At 52.6% G+C, this 11,588-nt stretch overlaps 2 protein-coding genes across 2 annotated transcripts; one reads left to right on the plus strand and one right to left on the minus strand.

Moving 5' to 3' along the window:
- Window positions 1–750: 750 nt before the first annotated feature.
- Window positions 751–7,223, plus strand: COCSUDRAFT_13445 (chloroplast processing enzyme-like protein; the record flags this gene model as incomplete). The annotated part of the gene is made up of 19 exons (XM_005649702.1): window positions 751–866; window positions 1,086–1,205; window positions 1,300–1,497; window positions 1,610–1,730; window positions 1,849–2,060; window positions 2,173–2,392; window positions 2,539–2,625; window positions 2,734–2,862; window positions 2,990–3,177; window positions 3,338–3,490; window positions 3,595–3,649; window positions 3,816–3,977; window positions 4,224–4,396; window positions 4,747–4,960; window positions 5,285–5,427; window positions 5,596–5,764; window positions 6,122–6,277; window positions 6,561–6,662; window positions 7,092–7,223. 19 exons carry the CDS (start codon window positions 751–753, stop codon window positions 7,221–7,223), a joined length of 2,850 nt encoding a protein of 949 aa, XP_005649759.1.
- A 1,006-nt stretch (window positions 7,224–8,229) lies between these two features.
- On the minus strand, window positions 8,230–11,418 carry COCSUDRAFT_65155 (cysteine synthase A; the record flags this gene model as incomplete). The annotated part of the gene is made up of 10 exons (XM_005649703.1): window positions 8,230–8,819; window positions 8,948–9,095; window positions 9,457–9,626; window positions 9,890–10,020; window positions 10,189–10,354; window positions 10,520–10,678; window positions 10,809–10,887; window positions 11,010–11,086; window positions 11,213–11,320; window positions 11,404–11,418. 10 exons carry the CDS (start codon window positions 11,416–11,418, stop codon window positions 8,736–8,738), a joined length of 1,137 nt encoding a protein of 378 aa, XP_005649760.1. The 3' UTR covers window positions 8,230–8,735.
- Window positions 11,419–11,588: the final 170 nt, after the last annotated feature.

Raw genomic sequence — 11,588 nt, forward strand, 5'->3', positions numbered from 1 at the left:
CTTGCGAGCAGTCTGAAAAATTCTGGTTTTATGTGACCATTCGTCATCTCTGGGAAGGCCATGATGGCGCTTCTCATCTGCTCTTCTGTTCTGCATTAGCTAGATTTTGTCTGTCCAGATAGGAATGGTACCTGCAAATCATATGTCATGCATCAAATTGCACGTGATAAGATGACACACTGACAAGGCAATGTTAAGAGTCCAGACACCCCACCTCATAGCGAGGGGAAAATGCCTCCATCTGCACACACAGCCATAAAGAGTCCGGCATTTGAGGTAAGCAGGCTTGCGAGACACGTCCAATGTGCATCTCAATACACAGATAATGATATAGATGAGACCTTTGCAATATGCTCGGCTTGATCCAGAAGTTCAGGCCCAACGAGGAAGCCAAGCCTATGCCAGTCTTGTCACCCAACGTAACCTGCTTGGGCAGCAGTAAGAAGCCAAACCTAGATAGGACAGACCGGGACACCAACTTGCAATTGATCAGTAGGAGCTCGGATTCCGATTGGACTGCTTATACATACGTGGTGTTCTGTAGCATTTTTCGGGCACTCTGTTTTTTCTGTCGAAGATCGGTGATCATCAAGTGCGTAAACGTGGAGTTTCGTTGGAATTACTGAAGCTCACTTCGCTACTGCGATATAAGAAGCCAAATTTGGTTTGATGTCACGCTTGGCATGACGAGTGCGCGCTTTTTAGATATCCAAGAATAGTTGCTGTCCTCCGCTGGGAAAGCTGCAAGGCATGGCTGGAGAATTTAGGAGGCTCCCTGACATCGAGTTAACTTCCGATGAATGGAGTGCGCCGCCTCCTTTAGGTCCTGATGGAGTCCGTTATGGACAGCTGAGGAATGGCCTGAGGTGAACTCTTGCCTAGCCGTTCCTTGAACATCAAGCCTATCAAACAAGCTGACAGAAGAGTTCCTGCGTCCCAGATCATGCGATCCGTGTACGGTACTTTTCTTGTTACTTGGATGATTTGTCAATGTTTCTCCCAGTAGTTTCACCAGTGTAGCCAAAATGGTTGCAACACTTTCAAGATTCAAGCCTTTCTCACGCCCTGGTCGACTCGTGCTACAGGTACTATGTCTGCGCAACCACAAAGCCCAAGCAACGAGCTGCGCTTGCGCTGGTGGTTAGGATTGGGAGTGTTGTCGAAGAGGATCATGAGCGTGGCCTGGCGCACATTGTGGAGCACCTGTAAGAAAATCAGAGCAACTGCATTGGCAGCTTGATCAGAGCAAGCAGTCATCCACGTAAGTTGTTACATTTGACACCAATGCCAACATCGCAGGGCGTTCAATGCTACTGATGCGTTCCAGTCCCATGACATTGTCAAATTCCTGGAGTCCATTGGAGCCAAGTTTGGGGCATGCCAGAATGCGTACACGACAGTGGATGAGACGGTGTATGAGCTGACAGTGCCCAGCGATGATCCAAAGCTTCTGGGGCAGGCCTTCTCTGTCCTGGCACAATTTGCCGCGGCTGTGAGGTGAGCATGCATCTGCAGGATGCAGATCCCTCCCTTCAAGCAATTATCCTTCTTCTAATTTTTCTGCCTGGTATTGTTCATGGCGCAATGATCGTGTACTGCAAACTTGCAGATGCTCACCAGAGGACCTACAAAAAGAACGCGGTCCTGTGCTGGAGGAGTGGCGCATGGGGAAGGACTCGATGGGACGCGCTCAGGAGGTTCACTGGGAGCTCATTCTGCGGGGATCCAAGGTGTGAAGCCGGCACATGCATCTGCATGACAGGTCAATCGTCCGCATTTGCAGAGTGCATGTGCCTTTCTCGGGCATCAGAGTTTGCTGATCCCATGTTGTGCACAATTGTGGCGCAGTATGCAGAGAGGTTGCCCATTGGGCTGAAGGACATCATCCAGGGGGTGCCCGCGGATGTGGTGCGCAGCTTCTATGAGCGCTGGTATCGGCCAGAGCACCAGGCTGTTGTGGTCACCGGTGACTTTGACCCCGACGCAGTCGTGGCAATGCTCACAGAGAAGCTGGAGGGCTGCCAATCGCGTGAAACAACCCCAGCACCTGCCATCCCCAGGTCATCTTTCCCTCCCAGCTTCTTTTTTTAGGATTGACCTCCCACCATGCGTGTGGAGCAAATAGCAAGCCCTCTGGGTGCCTGAACCTACATGTTTGCACTGTGCTTGCAGGTATCCACTGGTGCCACACAATCAGCCTCGCTTCAAGGTTTTCATAGACAAGGAGGCGCAGCAATCGCTCGTGCATGTGTCTTTCAAAACAGAGACCGCCCCGGTCACCACACCAGCACAGTATCTCAGCAGCCTGAGGGAGGACCTGTTCCACACTGCCATGAACTCCCGATTCTTTCGGATAGGACGGCGGCAAAACCCGCCTTTCTACAATGCACAGGTACACAGATTGTATTCCTGTCCAATTTCCGGTGTGTTACCAGAATAAGTCAACAGGTCAACCCAAAGCAGCCAGGGGAAGTGTGCCGATTCTGCCTTTGTGGATGATGGTGAAAGTCTCTGATAGTGTGTCTTGCTGCAATGCAGATTGGAACAGAGCAAATAACTGCAACCATACGGAGCATTGTGCTGACAGCAAGCACTCAGGAGAAAAATACATCTCGCGCACTTGAGGTTCTCTATTCTTCTCCTGATCGCAAGTTACTTGTGCTGTGGCATAGCCTCATGCAGTGGTAGCCAGTGACCTTTGCCATCTGCTGACTTGTGTATGCCCATGCGCAGGCAATTTTGTCAGAGCTTGCGAGTGTGAGAATCCATGGCCTGTCCAAGCGTGAGATCAGGTCTGCCATTGACTTTCACATGTCAGATGCAGAGTCGCTGTTCATAGAGCGACATCAGGTGTATGCTGAGGTGAGCACATACCTTAGATTTACCTCTGGAGCACATTTGCACCATGCATGCAAGTACTTCTCCATACCTGCCATGTCAGCATGTCATCATATCAAAGTTGTCAGATTTGTTCCTGTGGCATCGGCAGGAGCTGCGCGGAGAGTATGTGAGGCATTTCTTGAATGGGGAGTTTGTGGTGGACCGAAAGAGGGAGGCCCACCTGTGCAAGTCCATGCTCAATAAGATCAGCAGGGAAGACGGGCATGCTTTCCAGGAGCTGGCCCACAAGTGCTGCAGCACGTCCAACATGGTTGTCAAAACTACATCCCACCGCAGGTCTCTTTCTCATCACACAACAAATTGCTTGACAACCTCTCACAGGACACTGCATTCATTCGCTTATCTGCTTGACTGAGTCAGTAATCTCTAGCAGTGTTTAATACTCGCTCATTGGCTACGGTGGCATGCGGGAGTTGAAGAGGAAGGGCAACTGCAGGGTGGTGACTGAGGAGGACCTGGCAGATGTGGTGGCCCGGGTGGACAGGGCTGAAGCAAATGGAGAGATCAAGGCACCTGACATGCTGGCCGATGCACCAACCTCCGTCATTCCCCCAGGCAAAGAGCCGCAGGCCGGCGAGATCGTGCACAGGTGCATACAATGCCTCCATTCCGCAGACATCGGACACGTGCCTTTCAGAGAGTCTCTGGTGTGTGCATGAAGTCTGAGTCTACATCGCTGCTTCTGTCTTGCAGGCGCCAATTCCCGAAGCTTGGCGCGATAGAGCTGGTACTCAGCAATGGCATGAAGGTATGCCATGCTGACATCGTGTCTGGCTATGTCTGGCTAATCCCGGACAAAGTCTAATGAGAAAAGCTGTAAAATCTTTCCTAACACATCATGGCTCCTGTTGTCTTCTTGCTGTGTGAGTTCCAACTGCTTTTTCCACATGAAGGGCAATTCTGTGTCTGTGCAGGTGTGTTACAAGTGCACAGACCTGCTCGATGACCAGATCCTTTGCACAGGCCTTGCTCCCGGGGGCCTTACAGAGGTGGGTCAGGATGAGTACCGAACAGCCTCATTCGGCGCCACCCTCGCTCAGGAGATGGGCCTCTTTGGCATCAAGCCCGAGGTAACAGTGTCTGCATGTCCTCACCTACTGCAGATGATGGAACACATGGGATGCTTCTCTACCTTCCAATCCCATGTGCGCTGATGCTACGCTGGATATGCTGATCTCACAAGATATTCTGGAAGTTGAAAGATGGCATGGGCGTCTTCTGCAGTGCACATGTGTTCCATCGCAGAAAGCGCCTGGACTCTATGAAGAGGCTGCAATAGCTTGGTGGCCTGAACAGGCCATTGCCATCACGTGCAGGTTGAGATGGACCTGCTGACGGGCAAGCGGTGCGGCATCAATGTCCAGGAGGGCGCGTACTGGCGCAGCATCGGCGGAGAGCAGGCGCCCGTGGACCTGGAGACGGGCCTGCAGCTCATCTACGCCCTCTTCACCACCGCCGTCACCCCCGTGCCTGCCGAGCTCGACACCTGCATGCAGTGCGCGCCCATACTGCCTGCTCTCACAAGTTCATCAGCTATGCATTTTTCCTGGTTTCCTTCACGTTGCATTGTGCACGCCACCCAGCATTCATCCCAAGACTGCAATGGAAGCATGGTAGTGACAATGGCATACACTGCATCTCTGAAAGCTTTCCTGTTCAGATAAAGCAAAGGTAAACCGACATTGTGAGTAACAATTTTGTATTTGCAATTGGGATCTCTTAGCATCCTGCCTTTCCTACCAGGTGCGTTCATGTTTAGCGGGTCAAGCTGGCACCTCAGATTCCAGAATGATGCTATCTCTGGGGTCAGAGTACAGAACTCCAAAAAGTGATGCGCGGGTGCAGGTACCTGCGAGAGGTGACTTTGGCGCAGCTGCGCAACCCGATGCGGCGGTTTGCGGACCGTGTGCGCCAGCTCATCTTCCAGGACTGCTACTTCTACCGCCCCTTCTCTCTGCGCGACCTCGCCCGCGTGGACCCCCACGCCGCCTGCGCCCACTTCAACCGCTCGTTCTGCAACCCCGCCGAGTTCTCCATCTGCTTCACCGGCAGCCTCAAGGTCAGCACACCCCTTCTATTTAGTGGATCCAAGCCCGTAGCTCTTGCTGGCCTCTCGAGCCTATCTGGTTATTGCCGTGTAGTGATTTTTTGCCCGGCTCCCATCCAGGTTTGCTGATACAATGCTCAGGTTTGCTGATACAATGCTTCTGATTCATCAAGAGGCCGCACACACAATAAATAATATGGTATCCCAGTGTTTGAGGCTGCAACTGCAGCAGATCACCACTTTGGGCTTTGCTGCCCTAGTGCATGTGGCTGCTGTTTGCATGGCAGCGAGGGTCTTGCTTGGATGTGTGGCCAATGTATGGCAATGCATGGGCAGGCGGATGAGTTTGAGGAGCTGGTGAAGAAGTACCTGGCAGCCATTCCCCCCGCTGACAGCACCTGCCCCGCTCCAAAGTCACCAGACAAGCTGAAGCCGCTGGAGTTCCAGTTTCCAGATGGGGTTCTACGTGAGGATGTGCGGTGAGCATCTGCTGCCAACACCAAGATGCAGTGGTCCACCTTTGGATATGCTGCCCTAGTGTTCTTGTTGATATAGAATGTACTCTTGTCAAAGGTTCCTGCATAGTCCCGGAATGCACAAGCTTCAAGCTACTGTAGTACTGACGTAATAGTGGTGTGGTGCTGCAGGGTGAGCATGGTGGAGAACATGTCACAGGCGCTCATTGCCTTCCCAGCCAGGCTGGCAATTGCCACCACAGACGGCCTGCCCTGCGGCAATGAGGCTGTCTGGCTCTTCCTGGTCTGCAAGCTGCTGGAGACCAAGCTCATGCAGAAGCTGCGCTTTGAGTTTGGAGAGGTGACTTTTCATCACCCTTCCTGCTTGGAACCGCAAAATTTTGACTGAATCGTATTGCCCTGGCCTGCGGGTCTGCTTTCCTCTTCTCTATGGGGCACTGCATGGTGAATGTGGCTTACTCATTATGAGAGGATAACATTTACAAATACAAGGGTGTTGAAACAAAGGTAGAATGCAAGACATGCAAGGCAGTGCGAGCGCCAAGAATGGAGCAAGGGCTGCCTTGCGGGATAAGTACCAGCGCATCGACAAAAGAAACATCTCCTGGCCCAGGAGCAGAAACGAGCACTCTGTGTAATCCATAATCACTTTGTGTAGCATATAATCACCCCAATGTTTACTCGCATGTGAGCGCAGGTGTACACAGTGGCTGTGGCGCCCTCGTTCAGCGGTGAGGCACCGTGCAGCTCCAAGGGGTACAGCGATGGAGACGTGGCCATCACCTTCAGCTGCGACCCCGACAATGCGCAGCGCCTCATCGAGATGGCCCTGTCCGAGATGCACCGCCTGCAGGTGCTGCCACACGTTGCTCCTTCTGTCAGCTGGAAGTCTGACTTCTTTGTGCCATCTGAAATGAGCTAACAACCGCATAGATTACTCTGCAACGCACCACCGTGTTGTGTTGACTAGCCTTACACAAGGTGCTGAAGATACCATCTAGCATTTCACTGCATTGTTGAGCCACATCAGGGGTGGGTAGACAGTCCATACAGTTCCTGCACCCGCCTCTCAGATATCTCGTGGAAGTAATTAGTCAGGGTGGATGATGGGCTGATGTGGGGTGCGTTGGCGGCAGGAGGAGGGCCCTAGCGAGGAGGATGTGAAGACTGTGCTGGTGCTGGACCAGCGCTCATGGGAGACAGAGCAGCAGGAGAACTCCTTCTGGCACAACAATCTCGTGTCCTGCTACAAGTCCAGGACGTACCACCTGGTGACTGCCCTCCCCCTGCCTTGCACCATGGTCTCGTTGGGTGACAGCCCTCGCCTGCCGAGCAACAGACAGTGCCATCACCGTCGCATGCAGGATCAGACAGGCCTCTGAGGTGCACAGCAAAAGAGCAATGTCTCTCAGTGCAGCAGTCCCAAAGATGACAGGTGTCTAGCTTAATCCGCTCACCAGGGGCCGCACATGAAGCGCAGGGACAGCCTGATCAGTTCGGGGACCTCAGCACGGGCTCGGACGCAGTGGGATCACATCGATACGCAGCGGGTAGCAATCTACCAGCTGGCGAGGAAAGTGCAGGGGAATGTTGACATGAGATTGATGCTGGTGGCGCAGTGCAATGACATGGACGTGGCGTACACGCGGCGGGTTGAGGCGAGGGAGGCGGTGCAAGCGGCGGCGGATCCGGCGAGTGTGCAGGCCGCGCTGTGTCGCCTATTCCCCATGCCCTGCCATTCGCGCTACGTGGCTCTCACACTGCTGCCCCAGAAGCCCCTGCTCAGCCGCATGGTGTGACGCCTGAACCTTGGTCTCTACAATTGATGCAAGTGATCCTGAAACGAATGATTGCCTGTCAAGAACACATGCAGCAAGTGAGACCTCCTTGTCTGGGCAAGTGAAAGACACTTTTTGGTCATGCCATCTCCTGTTGCCTGCCTTGTTGGCATGTGATTTTGATAATAAGATGAAGTTTCTGGCTTGCCACAGCTGCCCACTTGGCTGGACAAGCTGTCGAAATGGAGTCATTGTCAAAGTTTGGGGCCTTCTAGTTACTCGTGGAAGGTTTTCACAAGCACGATAAGAATTGCCTCGCTCTGAGGTCATTGTGCATGTGCAGGTGGACACAACAAAGAGCCTTCTGCCGAGCAGAGAGCGCTCGCGTGCGTACTGGATAACAACAGCCACGGTCATAGCTGTAGCAGCAGTTGTACTTCTGCGCCACCGCTGAGCAGGCTTTGAAGCTACTCTGCGTTCTGAATGAGGCTCTATGCTGTGCATCTGCATGCACAGACATGCGAGCCTGCTGCAAGTGAGACTTGCAGCTCAGACAGTGGAAGTAGCACTTCAAAGTATTTGTGTAAACGTAGTGCACGTGTTGCGTTCACTAGCTCCTCGTGGACTTGAATGCTTTCAATCAGCAATTGAACGGGAGTCTTGTAGAGTGCTGGCAAAGATTCAATTGGGAACAGCGCAGAGGGGCAGCCATGCTGCCACCTGAGCAGAGCTTTCTTGGATACTCTTCCGTGTTCTAGACCTTCCTCAGAAGGCGGCGATATACAGAAGAACCGCGCTGTAGATGTGCACATGTTGCTCTCTGACAGCTGCTGGAAACGCGCCTAGCTTGGAACACTTGCGAGGAATGAGCAACCCTTGCATCAAGAGAACCTTTTGTAAGAGCACCTCTGGCCGCTAGCGCTCTTTTGGATGAGCCTGAAGAAAATGCCCAGTGCAGGCAGGAAGACATTGCCATTAGCCGTTGCCTAAGTTGCAAGTCTTTCAAGGTTTGTATTTCATGTCGCATGAAGAAGAGTCTGTATTTAATAGACTCTGTAACATATGTGTGCTGTCCCAAGAATACAGATCTGCCAATCATACATACCGTAGTAAAGTAGATCATAGAATGCATACTATCGCTACAGCATAAACCGAATTATCAGCAAAACCCGGGTGTCCAACAGTCTTGACTGTTTGCACCTCATCAAGCTGCGAGTAATGATATTAGAGCGGCACTCACAGTTTAAACTTTGTATCCATGCCACAACTGAACAAACAGCGCTGCACTCTCCATAGACCATCTTAGATGTCTCCCGCTAAAATTTTGACCTCAAGTGTCCTCAGAGGTCCATCTCTGTACCTCAGCCTGTCACAATGCAAGGTGCAGAAGGAATTTTGCCTACCGGCTCTAGCAATCTCTTGCAAAACCCTTCAACGCAGCATCCTTACAGAGGTCATTGCTGGCGTAATAGTACAATTTAAGCTCTTCCGTCAGTGTGTTTCTGAGCACCTGCAGCAGAGCTGCGGTGTTGCTCACAGCTTGGGCTCGTCTGTTTCCTTCTCATCACCAGACGACAGACGCCACTCGTGGGGCATCCTATTCTCAGCATCCGCATCCTGCACAATCAACAGGCCATATCATGGCAACCTTATTGATCCCACACAAGCATGGCATGCACATCATTTGCGCAACAGCACTGCCACAAATGGGTCTAGGTGAAGAGGGAAGCATGAGCATGCTCGACAGCTTGAGCAAAAGAGGGATGCCCAGGAGAGAGCTGGCGTGCCTTTGCCCAGAGGTTGTTGAAGAGGACAGTGGACAGGTAGCGCTCGCCAAAGGAGGGCAGCACCACAACCACCAGCTTCCCCTTGTTCTCCGGCCGCTGCGCCACCCTGAGAGCCACAAGCCAACACACCTCAAACATACCACCCACCAGCAGTGCCCCACCATTCCAGCAAATATATCTATGGTACCTTATATACACTGCGCCACCTCACGATCCATCCTTCATCACAAGAACAGCAGAAGGAGAATTGTTGCGCTTGATATCACAAGGAGCTGTACGTCTTACTCGCGGGATTGTGCATTCTATAATTCGTTATGAGCACTCACCAATTTGTGTGCACTGTCCGAGCAAAGTCCCCGTGCAACAGGGATATGACAAAGCAGCGGGCCAAATACCCACGTGAAAGGGAGCTTATTAGCGGGCAAAGAACCCACGCAACAAGGAGATAAATAAGCAGCTGGGCTCACCGGATGGCTGCCACCACGGCTGCTCCCGAGGAAATGCCGCACAGGAGGCCCTCCTCGAGGGCCAGCCGACGCGCCATGACCACGCTGTCCTTGGATGACACCATGATGACCTCGTCCAGCATGTCCATGTCCAGCACCTTGGGCACAAAACCGGCGCCAATGCCCTGGATCTGCACGGTGACGAAGGACTCTCAGTCATGCCGAAATTAATTATTGCGAAAGGAATGCCCACTTTGTGAGCAGCAGATGCTGGAATCAAGATGGGCAAGCCCAGTCACTTTGTCTTCATCGTCGAGCGCTGAAGCATGCAGAAATGTAGGAGAAGAAAGCAAATCTGCTAGCTTTTCCTGAAGAGCACTCAGCCAGGACACCAGGTGCATGCAAATTAAGAGTAACGGGCGTGCGACACACTGCAACAGGCCAAGCACATTACCTGGTGATAGCCCGGCCTGCCGCCGGACAGCACAGGGCTCTCAGTGGGCTCCACTGCCACCAGCTGCACCTCCGGCTTCCTCTCCTGCAGGTACCTCCCCGACCCCATGATGGTGCCCCCCGTGCCCACGCCTGCACCACTCCCCACCACTGCCTCAGAACCTGGCTGTCTACCACCCTCTTCACAGTGCAGGGCCAACAATTACTTATATCAGCCACTTTCTGTCACAACAGTGCAGGATAACATGGCTGATATGAACACTTTTTTCTATTTTAATGATAAAATTATAGGGAGATGACCTGCGACGAGAATGTCCACTGTGCCGGCGGTGTCCTCCCAGATCTCCGGCCCTGTGGTGTTGTAGTGCACCTCAGGATTGGCTGGGTTCTCAAACTGCTGCAGCATGTAGGCCCCCTCTGTCCCCTCCACAATCTCCTCTGCCTTCTGAATGGCCCCTGTCATGCCCTGTGCAGGAGCAAGCCAAGTGCCCGTGAATAACAACTGCCTCTAGATGGGAAAGTAGAGATCCAAACAACATTGGTGGACAATGAATACAAGGTGCATGCCAGAGAGCATTGCGACTTGATCATGCACTGCAGCCGCTAGCATGTGGGTGTAGCTGTGCCGTACCAGCTTCCCATTCGTCAGAATGAGCTCGGCTCCGAATGCCTTCAGCAAGATCCGGCGCTCTGTTGACATGGTGTCTGGCATTGTCAGAATGAGCTTGTAGCCCCTTGCTGACGCTATGTATGCCAGGCCCACCCCTGTGTTTCCACTTGTCGGCTCCACCTGAGTATCACGAACACCCATGCATAAATTATTTAGCCACTTGACCCAGTGTCAAAAAGAAATGAGGAAAAGAGCTGTCGGATGACACAGCAAAGCAACTTGATGACAACTACCATCTATTTGAACATACCAGGATTGTCTTATCAGGCGAGATGATGCCCTGCTCCTCAGCCCTTTTTATCATGTTGTACGCAATCCGGTCCTTCACACTGCAGCAACAGATGGTGGTGAGCACAGACTAGGGCTTTTGTGCAGCACTGTGGAGCCTTTGACAGAAAGCCGTACATCTCATCGCCAGGATCAAGTACAGCAAGAGTACTGGGAAACGAACCTGCTACATGGCTCCATGAGCTCAAGCTTGCAAGCTATTTTGGCGAAGCAGCGCTCGTTCACCTTGTTGAGGTACACCTGCATCATAGTTGGCAGCTTGGCCCCACACTAGACAGAATAATTGGGACCCGAACATAGGTATGGATTTAGGTGTACCACGCGGGAGAAGAAGTTAGCTCATAGAGTGGCCAACAAGAAGCCTACCATGGGAGTGGAGCCAACCAATTGAGTCGCGTCGTCCTTGATGCCCACACGTGGGCCACCAGCCTTGACACCAACGGAGGCTGCCCCAACGACAGTGAATGGACGAACCTGTCGGGGGCCCAGGCACCTGCTTCTCAAGGCAGGAAACAAGGAAGACTGGTGCACCGATGGAATGGAAGACACTCGTGCACCTCGAGTGCCTTCATAGCGACAACAACATCGACATTTTCTGTTGCAGATCCCAGCATCCATAGTTGGTTTCAACGGGGACAGGAACAGGAGCGTGTCACTCCTCTCGGACAAGTGAATGAAACTGTGCAAGAACACAGTGCAGCCCCGCCCCGCCAAGTCACAAACAATCACCAAAGTGCCACTC

This window comes from Coccomyxa subellipsoidea (assembly GCF_000258705.1).
Source record: "Coccomyxa subellipsoidea C-169, whole genome shotgun sequence".
NCBI lineage: Eukaryota > Viridiplantae > Chlorophyta > Trebouxiophyceae > Coccomyxaceae > Coccomyxa > Coccomyxa subellipsoidea.